The sequence below is a fragment of the Mercenaria mercenaria genome, chromosome 14, assembly GCF_021730395.1.
Source record: "Mercenaria mercenaria strain notata chromosome 14, MADL_Memer_1, whole genome shotgun sequence".
In the NCBI taxonomy this organism is placed as follows: domain Eukaryota; kingdom Metazoa; phylum Mollusca; class Bivalvia; order Venerida; family Veneridae; genus Mercenaria; species Mercenaria mercenaria.
This window is the reverse complement of record NC_069374.1, coordinates 52258896-52276484: the sequence shown is the minus strand read 5'-3', so window position 1 is coordinate 52276484 and position 17589 is coordinate 52258896. Positions and strand designations below refer to the sequence as shown.

The following is a 17589-nucleotide window of genomic DNA, read 5'->3' as shown; positions in this document are numbered from 1 at the left end:
ACATATACAGATACACGAACACATCATATCTTGAAAAGTTACGTGAAATTCGGGAAATAATCAGCATAAAACAGTTTGGCCTGCCAGGAAGATTCTGGTAAATGTGCTCCTGCTGTTTTCCAATTGTTTTCATGTTTTGTCATACTTCAGTGTTACTATTAGATTATCTGATCGTAGGCAGAAGAAAAGATAAATGTAAAAAGTTTTGTCTGAAATTTCACTCAGATAAACGCATGCTGAGTTTTTTACAAGATGCATTTTCTTGAAATCATGTACAGAAGTAATGGAAATTTGCCCTGATGAAATGCAAATTCTTGCGATTGAAGTTTTACTGTTCATTTTTATGTTTGAATAGAAATTATTCAGGTTACTGTTAACAAAAGGAATGGTTCCATTACTTCTGATTAAACCATATCCCTGATGAGTTATCAACACAAGAGAGCTGAAAATACGAAAAGAAAAATATACATCTGCATTTCTAGGATTAATAAGTGAAGTAGTTATTAAATGCAACGTAATATTCATAAAAGAGAGGTTGAAAATGATTGATATGGGTGTTATTAACAATATTGTCTACTGTTATATTGCTTATATTAACGTGTTTAATATTTAGCGCTAACTGAATCGCGAATACTTTTGCTAAGAGAAGCGCAAATATTAAGGTACTATCCTGCACGTTCGAATAATGTACAAAATGTATTTCTGCATTTTAGAATTTGATTTCTTGGCAAATAAAATATATAGGGTCGTGCTTGATTTTTTTAAGTCATACATGATGTTCGTTTCTGAATGCTGGGTCCAGGCTTTATTCTGTGTTTTAGCGCAGATGTTTAACAACTTTACACAATTATAAGTTGTACAGAACCGTCAGTAGCACACATTAATTATATAGTAAATAAATGAGATTAACAGAACTGTTGTACGATCTAACTCCTATGCAAAGTTTATACAGTTTTCTAAAAGAAAAAATCGTGACAGAGCGTTTATAACAAAAGACTAAGAAAAACAGTAAATATAAGAATAAGGTTTATAGTGGTCTAACCTAACATCTCTAAACGTGGAAAAAAAAACAAACTCGCCGGAGTGACATTAGACTTAAACGACTATCGCATTTCCTTGTTTATTACTAAGCGTAGATCCATCATTCATGTTACAGATAAGTCATTTCGCTTAATGAGAAAGATATTTGAAACAATTTATTTTTTGAATAATTAATAGGCAATCTGTTTTTGTTTTTAATGATATAATATAATCATTGCGTGCTGACACTCTGATGTCAAAGTTGTGTGGCTTTTTTCCGTGGCAGTTTGCTGACGCGAACAAAACGTAACTGCAAGAGTGAAATTTACATTAGAATTTATACAGTTCTCCCTCAGTTTATATACATATATATTTCCCCATTTAACAAAGTGAACATTTGTTTAAGTCCGTTACACAAAAAACGTAGTCAACGTCGCTTAATGCAAACAGTTGTTTATTCCGTGTAAGTAAATGGTACTTGTGCTGCAAAAAAATGCCAGGACGGCTTTCCCCGAGATTAGTATATATGGGGACGAGTTGCCGGGAATTTCTTCGCTGACGAGTATCTCTAAAGAGTAATTTTGTTCAGCAATAGTGCGCTTCTATATTCCCTTGCATATTAAAAGCCACTAAAACACTGGTAATATTCTGCCCAGACTTTACAAGAATCAGGTATTTTCTCTCTCTCTCTTTCAGTACGATTTTCATCTTCAGAGTCATCGACCAGTTTTCTTAATAGACTGAAACACAACTGTTTTGACACGCAACCAGCTAAGCTAAACACCATGTTAATATAAGCTGCACGCGAAAATGCAGTTTATTATGCATCAGTCATGGACAAAGATACGGCGTATCTGAAAATGATAAATTGTTTGAAATATTAGAAATGTTATTAAGATACCTGGAAAATGGTATTTTTTTATGAAATATTAGAAAGATATTCTGTCTTACTCATCTTTTTTTTTTGTTTTATTTTCAAAAGCAACAAAGAACAGTTTATACACGTTATTCCATGGTGAACAAGTTTGAATCAGACACATCCCAGCCAAGCATCAGAAACATAAGCAGTTCTCATTTTGTAGATAAACATATCATTTAAAATGATTTGTTGTTGTTGTTGCTGCTACAGCTGTTTGGCTTAAACTAGTTCGAAATACAGGTCTTTGTCTTACAGTTGAAATTAAATTACTTCAGTTTCAATAACTTCAGAGTTTGATAACAGGCCAACATAGTACACTGAACAAAATTGCCATGTTATCCACTAAATAATACGAATCTTCAGCGGCCAATTTCTGAAGAACTCTGTTGACTATATGGGCAATGACTCACAGGTCAAGATCACTAGGATAGCCCATACTTTATGATTTTTCAACCAAAGTACACGTGCGCATGTGCAAGTATTATTTTGGCATTTGGAAGTTTTTCTTAACATAATGTTTTGTTGCCTGAGATATAATCTATGAAAGTTTGATCTTATTTTCTGACTTTGGAATGTTTTAATTTGGCACTGTGTGCTTAGCAATTTTGTTCAGTGCTAGACATGTTTCGGATTGAGTTAAAAGAGAAAGGCGAGTTAAACATTATTCGACTTAACAGTTGCCAGGTTATCGAAACTTAACCTTTAGCCTGCTGGCGGCAACTGATTCTGCCTTTGCAACCAGTGCAGACCAAAATTAGCCTGCACATCCATGCAGGCTGACCTATTCAGTCAGTAAATTTTCAGTGGAGACCCGTTTGATACATAAATGGTACTGCGCAAATTGAATGATGGATCAGTCCATTTTAGAAACTTAGCCGGATAAAGGTTAACTGCAAATAGTCATTTTCTAATGTTTATCATTGCAGGCGGACATGCGACAAGTATCGGATGAAATTCAAAGAATATGGCGACAAAACGCGGGACGCTCAGTGTGTCTGCGACCTCGGCTACCATTTTGAAAATGAGGACCAACGCGCATGCGTGCCAAATAAAGAATGTGGTAAAGGCTACGGACAAGGAATATTCGGTGAGTGGTCCATATACGGCTTAAATTAGCCACACCTGCAAGCTATACCGCTCCCACGATTGCATTATTTTCCTTTGTTTTTTTATTTTGCGTTTATTATCGTATCACCGAATCCCTGCAAAATACATGATATGATGTCAAATTTAAGTACGACTTAAGATTAAATACACAATTTAATGCATGCTATTTATTTGTGTTTTTTTTTTCGTTTGTTTAAATTTAACACCAGTTTTGTTAGTGTATAGCATGTGTAAGTTCTAATTATTTTGTTTTTGGCTTTTAATTTTTTGTTTTGTAAAACTTAATATCCTTGTTTTGGATGCAACTTACAATAGAAAACAGTATTTAAAGAAAAAAATACAGTAGAATTTTATTGATACAACAGCGACAACTCTCAGTTAAGTTTTCGAAAGATTGAAATAAAACCAGAAGAGTTACTCCCCTTATTATTATTTCCAGAGGATGGGCGATTAACAGGTAAGTTTTATTAGTGTGAGACCCAGTCAAACCAGGCACAAAACCAACTTTCCCATATTTGCTAGCAGTGGTTTATTCCACGAGAAACATTTCTGAAATGAAATATGAAAATAAAAATTGTTAATTCATGTCAAAATTTGCATGCAGACGACAGCTTTTGGTAGTTTCGTATATATGTATTTGAGTTAATGTATTTTCTGTGAAACAGAGTATTGAGAAGTACTGATTATCTTTGTAGTTTATACTTCCAGTGCCAACAATGCTTAAAAGTACTTTTTAGATATACTTAGTTTTCAGTTGCACTTTATTGTAAAGTTTTGCATGGCCCCTGTTTACAAAAAAGACGCTTTTTTCATTATATTTCCCTTTCTTAACAGTGTGCTGGTTTATAGAACAAAGTTATTTCCCACAGAGAAATAGATTTACCGTCCCCTTAATTCTTGTATAGGCCTACCGCTGCATTGTAGCATTTCTTTCCGATTTTACGGTTTCTGTTGATAAACATGATGGTGCTTTTCTGTATGGGCCGCATCACGAGAAAACCAACATAGCGGCTTTGCGACAAGGATCCAGGACCATGCTGTTCGCTAACAGTTTCTTTATTTGTATTCGACTTTGAAAGCGAACAGCATGGATCCTGACCAGACTTCGCGGATGCGCAGGCTGGTCTGGATCCATGCTGGTCGCAAAGCCACTATGTTGGTTTTTTCATGGCGCGGCTCATATATTTTTACGTATTTCTTGAACAAGTCAAGTTGACCTGGCAAAATCATATTCAACTCGACCTGTTTATATTATTGTGCATATTTAAATTTAGTAAATTACATAATTATAGGCTTTATGCAATTTTCTTTATACTTCACAAGTTAGTTTTGTGAAACCCTTATTTCTCATGTTATACACGAGAGTTAACAAGTTTTTAAACCATTAAACTTATTACTAACATTTTAGCTAAACTTTGAATCTTCTATATCAGCATAAACATTTCCAGCCCACAGGGGGCAGCACTTGTCTAACCGGAAGAGGGTGATATGCGACGGCACCAAATCATTTGCATAAAGAAGAAAAAAAATGAAGAAAACAATTTGAAATATATTCAGCTTTTGACGATGTAGATTTTATCATTGATATTGTACAGTAGATATGACGCAATTAGATGGAAAAAATGAAATTCAATTACAGGTTGTTATGTTTAACCCTTATCATGATGAGCACTGTTGAATCTGCCTTTGCGACGAGTGCAGATCATGATTAGACTGCACATCCATGCAGTCTGATCAAAATCTGCACTATTCGCCATTCAGTCAGTATCTCCTTGGTAAGGACCCCGTTTAACAGTTAATGAAACTGTCCTAACTGAAAGATAGAAAAGTTCATTATAGAAATTTAGCAAGGTAAGGGTTAAAGGCTTGTATTACCCTCTTCCGGTTAAATGAAGTTTGATAACCAAGAAAACAAAATAAACATAAGTATAAATATGTAACGTTATGTTAGAAATTGTAGAGAATGTAATATGAATGAATTCTGGGTAGTTTGAAGGAGACTGATCTGATATTAAAAATATAATGAAAGGGGTGTTTTGTGGTTCTTTTTTCTGATATATTTTTCGGTTGGTGATTTTCATTTCTATATTTTTATCAAATATTTATCAAACGCACAGTTTTATTGCATGTTTAATTTGTTATTTTTTCCAAATATTAGGTTTAAATGTTAATGCATGATTTTTTTTCAATATGGTGGTGAACGGCTGCGACGGTGAAAAAAATATTCATTTTGTAATTAGACATCATGTTGGTTTTTTTTAATGAGTTCGTTTTAAATAGTTTTAATTCTGGTTAAACAGGTTTTAGTTCTTCGAGACCGAACCCACATAACAAATAAAGATTATTATAACACATAAAAGGTAAAAAAAAAATAATTGAAATGAGCTTGTTTCACCTAACGCTCCCTCCGAGCAAAAATAAAAAGATTAACTGCACTGACATAAAAAAACAACAACATATTTTTTCATGTGAGATGACGTTAAATTAAGCCGAAAAAAGTATTAATGCATGGGATTTTGATAAAAAAAAGGTCTCCACAAGTCATTTTGTTCTGTTTTAAAGTTAGTTTATTCATCAGAACCACATGTTAAGTTTCATGGCTTGACAAATTCACTTGCTAGAGTAGTTTTTAGTTTCCATTCCCCTGGTTTTTGGCGATATATTGTGTATATCATTAATACATTAATCAGTATTATTTCTAATATTTTAGGTATATGTGAAAATTGTATAGAAAAGAACATGTGGTCAGACACACAGGACACGCATTCCAGGTGTAAACCACTTAGAAAGTGAGTAAACTTTTTTATAAGTTCCATACCGAGAGTTCATAATATAAAGTCATAGCAGTAGTGGTATCATTTTGCGAACATTAGTTCCCACCTGTTGGATGTACACACGCATTGAGTGTATAATATACTGACTAAAGGTTGGGGTTAGGTTTAACCTAAGTTTATAGTGTACCATTCAATGTGTGTGTTCGTTCAATGTGGGAGACTAAATGCCGACCACAATTTTTTCATCGTAATCAGTTTCTGTATGCCATTCTTTGTTCATTCACTCTAAATGCCATTTTGTTGGGAAAAAATCATACGTCGCCACCAGAACACTGTTAGTTTTCTGAAGACGAAAAAATACCACTGGCATTGGTTACCTAAATATGGCCTTCAGACAAAATATGCGATTACCATTTGAATGTGTTCTTTGAAATTGGTAGCACTGTTAAAGGTATTTAGCATGTTTACATGCGCCGTGTCACGATCATTTTTTTTTCAGTTAAATTGTTTTCTACTGTAAAATCACAATAGAGTATTCATTTTATCGCGTTTTACTGACGACGTCGCCCGCTATACAGTACAGACGTTGCCGCGTTATACTGAACGTCCCGATAGACACCTTCTGGCTAATTCAAAAACGTATTATTTTATTTGAACTATTTTACTTTTACAGTTGTGAAAAAGAAAGTAGATGTACAATGGTGAAGAGCAATGGGACTTTTGATAATAAATGTGGACCAGTAGTCAACGGTCAGTATTTTGAGTTTACGTAGGACAATTGGCTCTTTCTGCAGTTTGTTAGCAGGACCTTTGAAGTTGTCAGTATACATGTACGTATCGTACGCTGTTTAGATTGTGGTGCTGTGAACACTGGTTCAGGGTGGGGTATGTACGCATGATGATGTATTGAAATCTGTCACTACTATGATATTCTGTCAGAACATTAAAGGGAGGTAATCAAAATCATTTATGAGTAATGATCCCTTGGAATTTAATTTTCTTACTTTGATAAGTAATTAGTGTCGTGTTGTTAAAAGTTTCACAGTATGATGTTAGATGTAAACATGTTTTGCTGAAAAACTTCAGCATTTTGATTGAAAAGACACTAGTAAACTTTACAAGGCCGGATTAGATGACTTTTACGAGTGTAATTCATACATGAACTGTGGTTCATACATATCAAATTGTACCTAATTCTTACATAAAGTACTTCACATTGGGACAAGAGCAAGTCATCAATCTTTTTACGATTCTTTATTCCAAAGTAATCGGATTCTAATGCAAAACGTATTTAAATAATGGCTTTTATGTCATTGTACTGAGAATCGATTGTATCCCTTACGGCATGCTTGATTAATCATCCAGCTGCCATGTTGTTCCGGAATGGAAATTCGAGTAAATTGGGCACCTGCTGTCCGTAATTGGAACATTGTTCTCGGATTTTAAGCGAACACTTATTATTGCTTTCAGAACTTTATTCGTTTCTTTTGATTTATTGTTATTATGCAATGTTCCGATTTCCGATTTAGCAAAATCTTCAAGACAAATTTATTTAGCGCCATAGGATCCAAGATTTATTGTCTGTATGACATGAAAAATTTGTTCTTAAAGATAAAAAATGTCATTCTGTTAAGCTTGTTTCTTGCTGAAGTTTACTTTGGTGAAACTCATGCTGTAGACTGGCATAAGTCTATTCAGGCTGCTGCATGAGGCGTTGTAGCATTGGCTGAACATTTGACGTTTGAATCTGTTAAAAAGCTTTCAGATAATTTTCTAAATAACATTTTTACAAAATTGATGGTAATTCCGAACACTGAAGTTGGACCTACCTTTGCTTCGCCCGCCTACTCCTCTGTAAACTCAGTACTACCTCTACTTCGCCTGCCTACTGCCTTATAAACACAGTACTGCCTCTACTTAGCCCGCCTTCTCTAAAAACACGATACTACCTCTACTTCGCCCGCCTTCTCCTTTGTAAACACATAGCTACCTCTGCTTCGCCAGCCTACTCCTCTATAAACACGTTGCTACCTCTGCTTCGCCCGCCTACTCCTCTATAAACACGTAACTACCTTTGCTTAGCCCGCCTACCACTCTGTTAACACAGAACTACATCTATTTCGCCCGCCTACTCTTCTGTAAACACGGAACTACATCTACTTCGCCCGCCTACTCCTCTGTTAACACGGAACTACCTCCGCTTCGCCCGCCTATTCCTCAATAAACACGGTGCTACCTCTGCTCCGCCCGCCTACTCCTCTATAAATACAGTATTACCTCTGCTTCGCCCGCCTACTCCTCTATAAACACGGAACTACCTCTGCTTCGCCTGCCTAATCCTCTGTAAACACGGTACTTCACCTGCTTCACCCGCCTACTCTTCAAACACGGTACTACCTCTACTTCGTCCGCCTACTCCTCTATAAACACCTAACTACCTCTGTTTCGCCCGCCTACTCCTCTATAAACACGGTACTACATCTTCTTCGCTCGCCCATCCCTGTACATAAACGGAACAACCTCTAGTTCACCCGTCCCTCTTACATAAAAAGGAGCCACCGCTGCTTCGCCCCTCCCTTCTTCATAAATTTTATTGACTGTCTCTCCTCCACTAAAACTGAACCACCTCTACTTCGCATGAAAAATGGAACCACCTCTAATTCGATTGCCCACTTCTCCGTGAAAAACAGAAATACCTCCACACTCGTCTACCGGTATAAAAAACGGTACTACTATTCGCTTGCCCCTCCTCCATAAAAACTGGACTGTTTTTGTTGGCTTAAGTATCTGTCGCCGCACTTGTCAGGAACACAACAAATTTAAACAAGTGTTCTTACATAAAACGACAACTTTGTTACATATATTTTTCTACGGGGAAGAATAATTACCTGACAAATGAGATAAAATTGAGGAATCAGTTGTTTGTTACGAATTGCCACTGGTAACATTTATGTGGGTGTTACAAAAAGTATAAACTTGGTAATATATCTCTAATTTTATCATGCAAAGAACAATACTAGATGGAATAAATTCTGGACATTTTTTGCTGCTTGTAAATGTAAATTGTCAATGATGCACGTGAAATGCACCTGTCTTAGATTTAGATGATAATTAAACATTCTTTGTAACTCGCCAAATCAGAACTTTATAAACAAGAGCTGTCGGAGGACAGCAGCGCTCGGCAATTCTACAGCATTGTCACTTTAGTCTAAAGAAAGTTCTTTGAATGAATACTTAAGTCAAAAAAATGGCATACTTTTTGTGAACATACAAAAAGAGTTATGGAACCCGTGCAGTATAATTCAGTTGACCACAGAGAATAAGCGTGTGAAGTTTCCATGGTTACTGAGATACCAGCTTAACCAAATCAGGACGCCGACGCCGACAAATCGAAAGAATGAAGTAATGAATATAAACTTGTATCAGATAATTATGATCTCTCTACAACAGGTCGTCGGCCTAGCACGACACAATTGTTTGTTGTTAACAATTTATATACTGATCTTCGATGTCAGTGCAAATTTCTCGTCGCTTACAGCTGCAATAGTTTCGCGCAGAGCCCTCGGGACACTGCAGTCTTATGTTTTACGTCTATACACACACCTTTAAAATGATGTGCTGGAAACACTTGCTCTTGATGTATAAGCTTGTTTTATAATGCAATGTATGTTTTGGATAATTGTGCCCCCACTATGAGTGGTGGGGGCATATAGATTTGGTCTTGTCCGTGCGTCTGTCTGAAAAAAAGTTTGTGACGCGCCTAGCTCAAAAAGTATTTGATATAAATTGATGAAACCTTGCATGAGTCTTCATCATAATATGAACTTGCGCACCTGCTATTTTTCGTCTGGCTCCGTCGCCTATTTCTAGAGCTATGGCCTCTGAAATAGTCAAAAATGCACATTTTCACCTTGTGACGCACCTAGCTCAAAAGTATTTCATATAAATTGATGAAATCTTGCATGAGTCTTTATCATGATATGATCTTGCGCACCTTCACTTTCCGATCTGGCTTCGCCCCCTATTTCCTGAGTTATGGCCCCTGAAATAGTCAAAAATGCACATTTTCACCTTGTGACGCGCATAGCTCAAAAAGTATTTGATGTTTATTCATGAAACCTTGCATGAGTCTTTATCATGACGTGATCTTGCACATTTGGCATTTGTCTTGAGATTTTAGTGCAAATTATAGAGTTATGGCCCTTGAAATAGCCAATGTGGTTGGATTTTTTGTTTGTGATGCTCATAACTCTTAAAGTATATTATGGCCTAGAATAATGGATCCTTTATATATATAAAATGTTTGTTGAGGCTATACCGTCTTAAGACTGCAAACATTTGAATTATTGCCCCTTATTTGTGACAAATGTACCTGTGGGGGCACACCCTGTGTCCTACAGACACATTCTAGTTATATCTAATACTGTTGTACCTTATGTTACAGATGTGTCAAAATGTGACGTCATCCAGTATACAACACCCGCTCCCGCCACTGCCTCTTCCACCGGGCTTATACTCGGTGTTGTGTTCGGGATTTTAGGGGCTCTTCTCCTCTTAAGTGTGATATTTATCTGTTGTCTCCGACGCCGACAGAGGGCCAGAAAACGACAGATAAGAACCGAGCAGCTAGAGGAACTATTACCCGAAATCATTAAACGCTCCAGAAAAGACGAGAAATATTGTAATACTGGTATGCCTGCCCTTTATAATTTCCAAAACTTGTTGGGTATTAGACTTTGTGTCGGAAAAATTGTGCACGAGTTCTGCTTTTGAAATATGGTGCAGCTTTAGAAGCGCAATATTATTCCGCTAAAGTATTACATAATAATATGCATGTACACTTAAAGCCAGAGTAAAATTGGAAATTAATAAGCAATTTGACGCGACTGCACGTGTGATAATGACGTCAAAAATGTCTTTACGCGCCTGATATGAAAATTAAGCGTTACTATGAATATGTAGTAAAATATATTTGCATGGAAGTATCTACACTTTGGATGTTTGAATTTTAATCATTCAGATACCTTGTAAAAGTTTCTGTAAAAATATACATTTATTTATAGTATAGACTTTAGGGAATACAGCAGCAGAAGCCCCACATCTCTTAGATATCCGTGATAAACCTAAATCTTTTGACCGAGGGTAAAAAATATACCCTTGAAATGATGGTTTTCATTTTTTTAAGTGTTACAGTAAATAAAATATCTTTTTTTGTACACTAGCATTATTGACTTGTTTTCAGTGTTGGATGCCCTTCAAAAGGAGATAGAAGATAGAATAAACAACCAGATTTGGGATCTACCAAGAGAACTCTTTAGGAACCATATAGAACCAGCCAGATACGAGGTGCTTGTTGAGAAATATAGAGGTAAGAACATAAGCGGGTATTTCAGAATAATTTTAACGGCAATTTAAAATGTAATCGAGATTAATAGGCAATGAAGAGGTGTTTAAAAACCACATGTATAATGACTTGGTAACATATTTCACACGAACGTTAGCGGTACCCATAAACATGTTAAATAGGCGGAATAGAGGCACATACATTATGATTCAGAAACTTAAGACAATGCAAAAATGATGTATATAAGAGAATAATCTGAAAAATTTAAACTTATTTTAAATACCTGGGTTAGATTAAGACACAATGATCGATATTGAAGGCCAGTACATGTGAACATATGTGGGAGCATACGTAGAAGCATACATTTTACCTTTATTAAAGAAAATTTAAGATTTCAAAACACTTATTTTGCATAAAATAGTAATATTTGGGCCTTCTGTAAGAATGCTTATCAACTCAAACTGTATATTTATTACAGATAAGCAACATAAATTTGCCATTAATGGCTACATGCAGGATTGGCGCGGATGGCGGGGTAATACTGGCGACGCCGTCGAGGAGCTCGTCGCATGTCTCCGACACGAGAATGTCAAACGTATGGATATAGTTCTAGAGGTGGTCAACAAAATGAGAGAAGGTAATTACAGTGTTTTATTAGTCTTTGCCTTAAGGCCCTGCTCCGCGGCTATTCAAATTCTATTGTGTGTATGCAACCCATGATTACAATAGGTAACAGTTAACGGCCACGCGCCACACTTTAGCACGCAAAACCACAGATATTTAATATAAAATTTTATATAAAATAGACTCCATTTTGACAGGCGTCACTGTTTCATGCTTTTTCAGTGACAATTTAAGGTTAAAAGGTAGGACTGGAGCAGGTCTTTAATATTATTTTATTAAGAATTTGTTTGTTTGTTTTGTGTTTAACGCCGTTTTTCAACAGTATTTCAGTCATGTAACGGCGGGCAGTCAACCTTACCAGTGTTCCTGGATTCTGTACCAGTACTTACCTGTTCTCCGCAAGTAACTGCCAACTTCCCCACATGAATCAGAGGACTAATGATTTCAGACACAAATAGTCACGGAGAACATACGACCTCGCGATCCGTAGACCGACGCTCTACTTACTGAGCTAAGCGGGCGGGATTTATTAAGAATACAATAAATAAATAATTTTAACGTATTTTCAAGGTATTGAAACGTTCAAGTTTCAGTGACATGCCTTGTTACAAATAGCAGATACAATAGGTATAAGGTAGATAAATGGCACTACTACGGAATCCTGTTTGTGCCATGTTGTATGTCGTCCATCGTTTGAGGTCGACGCAATGCACAGTGCTGAAACTTCAAGGGAGATAATATTTTATATATAAACCTACAACGTTTTAAACGTATTTAGTTACCCTTGGGTACATTTCTTTCAGATTTCCCAGAGGTAGTCGATGGCTATGACGGTTCGAGCAAGCGAAAACCTGGATCGAACAGCTACTGTGCTATTTTATTCCCATGTGCTTGCCGCTACAATGAAAAAGATAGTTATGAATGTAAAGAAACATCCAGCAGACTTCTTTCTGATAACTCAGTGAATGAAAAAGACAATGGCCACCTTCCACCACCCGGTGAGCCACAAAATCCTCCAAACGATGGTGGTGCCACCGATCCGCAAGAAGCAGGTGCTATTTATAGAAACGCGCCAACGCCAAGTGCACCGGTTTTGGACGGAAATGACCTCTATCCTGATGTTGAGGTGAAAGGTCAACACTTCTACGATAGATCGGACTCATTACCTGTACAGGCAAGCAGTTAGGTGCTCAAACCATTTCGTGTACTGCCTATTTTTTGTGATTTACGCAACTCATGTGTTCCGGGGTCTGTGGTCACCATATTTAGCCCATACTATAAGACACTGTAGGAGAAGTTCATAAATTAAGTTTTCAAATGATTTTACTTTTGACTGTGAAATATAACAGTTTGTAAAGCTCATTTCGAGCTTGTTGATGTGTATATTTGCTGAATATTTGAGCTTAAGAAGCTTAACTTTATCAAGACTTCTGTGTTGAAAGGATATTTGGTATTAAGCTTGCCTACTATATTTGCAAAATTATTATCATTACGTTAACGCCGTTTACTGACGAAGAGAATTTAGCAAAGACCAGAGGAATGTAGTGAAAAAAATTGAAAGAATGCTGTTTTGAGCATTGATCCGTGTCATACTGGTAGTACCCAGTATATTTGAAAAGCCATTGTCACAGATCAAGTATAATGTGAAATATTGATGAAAATGCGTTTTAGTCTCAAAGACAACGCATGCGCAATGTAGGAAACAATCATCATCACGTGACATCCTCATTGGTGTAAAATTTGTATCTTAACAGGCCTTTACAACAGTGTTTACCTAGTGCTGAATGTTTAAAAAAAGGAAGAGACAAGTGTATATATTTGTTTTTTGGTAAAATATTACCAGTTATGTGAGGTAATACTTTATGTTCGAGCAAAAGTTGAAACATTAGGATTCAATTTTCAGACTTTTAAACAGAGAACTGTAGTAAACATTTGGTTGAATGACAATATTTAAATTTTGTTAAACTTTATTTCATAGTAGTGTATTGTAAACCTGTGTTGTTCCATGTCCAACTGAGAAGCAACGGTTCGTTTTTTTGGAGAAAAATGTAGATCTAACCGTTCTTTTACATTCCTTAGTTATGTCTGAATTTTTCAGTTGGTTTCAAAGAATCTGTTCTTTCTTTTTTTCATTTACACCTTAGTTTCTTTTTTGCATTGAGTTTCGATCAAATTTTGATTATATACTGTGAATGTTTAAAGTGAGAATTTACAATATGAGCCGCGCCATGAGAAAACCAATATAGTGGCTTTGCGACCAGCATGGATCCAGACCAGCCTGCGCATCCGCGCGGTCTGGTCAGGATCAATGGTGTTCGCTAGCAGTTTCTGTAATTGCAATAGGCTTTAAAAGCGAACAGCATGGATCCGGTTTTCTCATGGCAAAGCTCATATAGTCATTGGTAAAATGTCATCTCCACATAGTTGGTAAATGAGACACTGGTATGCCTGAAGGATACGTGCAAATACGCACACATATTCAATAATTCCGAGCAAAAAAAGTGCAGTTTCCACTTTGACTTTATATATTTTATGTACATTGATCACATTCTATTGTTCATCAATTTCTCAACTATATTGTCATATGATTTCGTGATCTGTATAAACACTCTATACATGTAGACTCTATTAAATATCTCACGTCATACTTCTATGCTGCTTGTATGAAAATACTTGGCATTCCATTTTTTTTTTGCATTAGATAATTTATGCCACATTTCACAATCTATTTTAGTATTCTTTAGAAGATGAATTTACCAAAGTATACTATAAATAGTCTTTTTTATGCTGTGCAATTCTAATCCAAAGACAACTTAATTACTACAACTTTTTTTTAAATAAATCTTTGTTCATTTTGCTTTTGCTAACGGTTTTACAACTATTTAATCAGCCTTTTGGTTCATATAAGTGACCTCACTTTTTCTTTCTCGCCATATTCACTTCAGAAGATGGAATTTATGTAAGTGTTCAGAAGTTAATATTTCCACAATTTGTTGTGCTTTTTGTATAGTATTTGTTAAAAAAAAACTGGACTTGTTAAGTTTAATATTCTGCTTTTAATGTCGCAGCATAATCTGCTGTTACTGTTATATATATTATACTTTTTTGTTTCATTTTGTTGTTGTATGTACGACTATAAATTCAAGAGAAGACAAAAAGTGTTAATGTACATGTATTATTTCGACAACCGTTACTATACATGAAAAAATGTTTACATGTATGCATTTTAAGATATACAAAGTTATATTCACGCTGAATGGTTCGGTGACATATGTTTTTTGCAATGTGTTTGCAAGACGAAAGCAGTTTAACCTCGTGTATGACCTACATATTAATTTTTTGCCATATCGTGCGGTGCATTCCGAAAAAAAACCCAAAATCTCGATGTTCTTGTAAAAGCTCTGATTCGTTGTTAAAAAAACCTTTGTTGTTATTTGCTTAGGTATTTCAATAGGAGATTTATAGCTTACAAAATGTTAGTTCATCATGTAAGTGCTTGAAAAACATAACGCATGTATGAGCAGTGCCATAAGAAAACCAACTTAGTGGCTTTGCGACCAGCGGATGCGCAGTCTGGTCTGGATCCATGCTGGTCGCAAAGCCACTATGTTGGTTTTCTCATGGCACGGCTCGTATATTCTTACATTTCATATCTTGTTTTGAAATAAAAAATGACTCTCAAGAAATGTAAAGTAATAGAAATTTATATTTACGATATCACATATTTGCGCACTTCTGAAGAATTTTGAAGAAATGTTATTACTTCAGTTGTCTTTGGTATATTAGTATTTACTGACAGGAATTACTGGACAAGAAAAATCTCATTCGGAAAAAAAATCAAATTTATAAAAATAGTTAGAAATATATGAATTAAATGTTTTTGACGAATTACAGTAGTAGATGTTTAGTTTAACCAAGTATATGAATGTTATTCACGTGTTTTCACTGATGAAAATTAATTCCATGTATACTGGTATACTAAAAGAACTTATGTTTATAAATGCGTTTTAAGTATGCATCTTTTTGTTATAAATGTACATGTGTGCTGGTTTAAAGTTTTGCAAATGTATGTTTACACTTGCTTTTTAATCAGTTATTGCTTATATTAGGAAAATGTTTTCCATGTCTTGTTTCTCCACAGCCTGTATACCACGTCTTTTGTAGCAAAACACATTATAAACAAAATACAACCATGTCATTACAGACGATTTCAAAATGACGATAAGGTCAAGTGTCATATTCAGTTCAAGGTCAGAGCCTGTTCGAGGAGAGGTATATTAGTTATGACCTTTATCAGCTAGATCAATGTTGAAACCGACTTTGTAAAAAGAAAATGTTTTGTAAATTTTATTACTTGATTTATATTTTTGACAACATTTTAAATATCACAAAACCATACATTTCATTTAAGCGAAATGGTATCATGTTTATTGACGGTTGATAAGCGTATACATGTTTTTGAAAAGCGTTATCTTTGTATACTCGTATTTTCATATATCTATACCATTGCGCATGTCATGACTTTGTTTCATTGCGCATGTCATAAATTTTCAACACAACGCTGCTCTGAAGATTAACATTCATGCAAAGTGTGCATCGGGTTAAGGGAAATACGTTTTATTTGATTGGAATTTCTTTACAAATTGTTTTTGATATAAAACATTATAAAACAATGTACCAGTTGTCCATAACAAATACATTTATCAGTCTTTGGGGACTTGCAAGTCGAAGTTCATATTTGTTTTCAGTACATTTGGCATTCTTCACTTAAATAAATCGCAAGAAATGTATCACAACTTTGACATCGATGATATATATCCTTTATCAAACAATCTGTATAGGTCGTGCAAACCGTCATGACTTTTTTTTGAAAATTCTAACTGACTTCAATGTTGGTTGTTTTGGCATGACATACTTTACCTAAAATATTTTTTCAGCAATTACACTGACAGTTTGTCAGAATGAAAAGAAAACTGCACTATAAAATCAGTCAGTTTTGAAACTAGGAATGTCTGGGCAGTCACTCTACTAGAAATATTTTGCTGTCCAATAATAACAGTGCTCCACATTTATGTCATGACCTATATAAACGCTTATGATTTTATATTGATAGATTTATTATGATGTTTTTTTTTTGGAAAAATATTTCATGTGATTCGTTTTTATGTCAAAGGAGGCGACCAGAAGGGTTTTTGGAGTAGATCGATTTTATCTTGTATGTTAATGCAAATTCTGAACAATTTTGACTGAATGAGAGATGTGAATACTTCGTGGCGGTTGTAACTCTTACTAGTTATTCAAAATGTATGTTATGTAATGAAAACATGGGGCTTTCTCATAAATTGCTCTTAATTGCTATTAATTACTAGTACTAGATAATGGAATTGATGACACACTAATGAACTTAGAGGATGTAAGACCATTTAAAAAATCGCTAGTAATTTTGTCCACGAAATTTCAGAAAGTTGCAAGTATGACCCCATTTCGAGTCGGGTCCCAATAAAGCTTTCATATTGCCGTAGTTAGTGTAAACATACAGTACTTCTACCCACAGAAGCCCAAAATGGTCGCCCCATATGTATAAACTGCAAAATGTTTTCTACAAAAATGTTTATCTATGTTATTGACATACCGGTAGTTTGTCAGCCGCTTATGATGTTCATTTTACTGGGTAAGAAAAAAATAGTATAAACAAAAAATGAAATAAAAAATATTATTTTCAATTGTCTTTGTAATTTATTACAACCAACACACAAATATGTCCGATTTGTTTAAACATAGTATATTTCAGGCAATGTTTA

General features: G+C 35.2%; 1 protein-coding gene across 10 annotated transcripts in view; it reads left to right on the top strand.

Moving 5' to 3' along the window:
- LOC123527594 (uncharacterized) overlaps positions 1 to 17511 on the top strand; it is an 86765-nt gene extending 69254 nt beyond the window's left edge. For 9 of the 10 annotated variants that reach the window (XM_045307175.2, XM_045307177.2, XM_045307178.2 and 6 more), the window contains 8 exons: positions 2866 to 3026; positions 3486 to 3503; positions 5757 to 5835; positions 6494 to 6570; positions 10265 to 10510; positions 11063 to 11188; positions 11643 to 11801; positions 12592 to 17511. In XM_045307175.2, the coding sequence (XP_045163110.2) occupies positions 2866 to 3026; positions 3486 to 3503; positions 5757 to 5835; positions 6494 to 6570; positions 10265 to 10510; positions 11063 to 11188; positions 11643 to 11801; positions 12592 to 12974 (1249 nt within the window). In that variant the 3' untranslated portion in view covers positions 12975 to 17511. The remainder of the gene's footprint in view (positions 1 to 2865; positions 3027 to 3485; positions 3504 to 5756; positions 5836 to 6493; positions 6571 to 10264; positions 10511 to 11062; positions 11189 to 11642; positions 11802 to 12591) is intronic. The other variant, XM_045307173.2, reaches the window with a different exon arrangement.
- Positions 17512 to 17589: the final 78 nt, after the last annotated feature.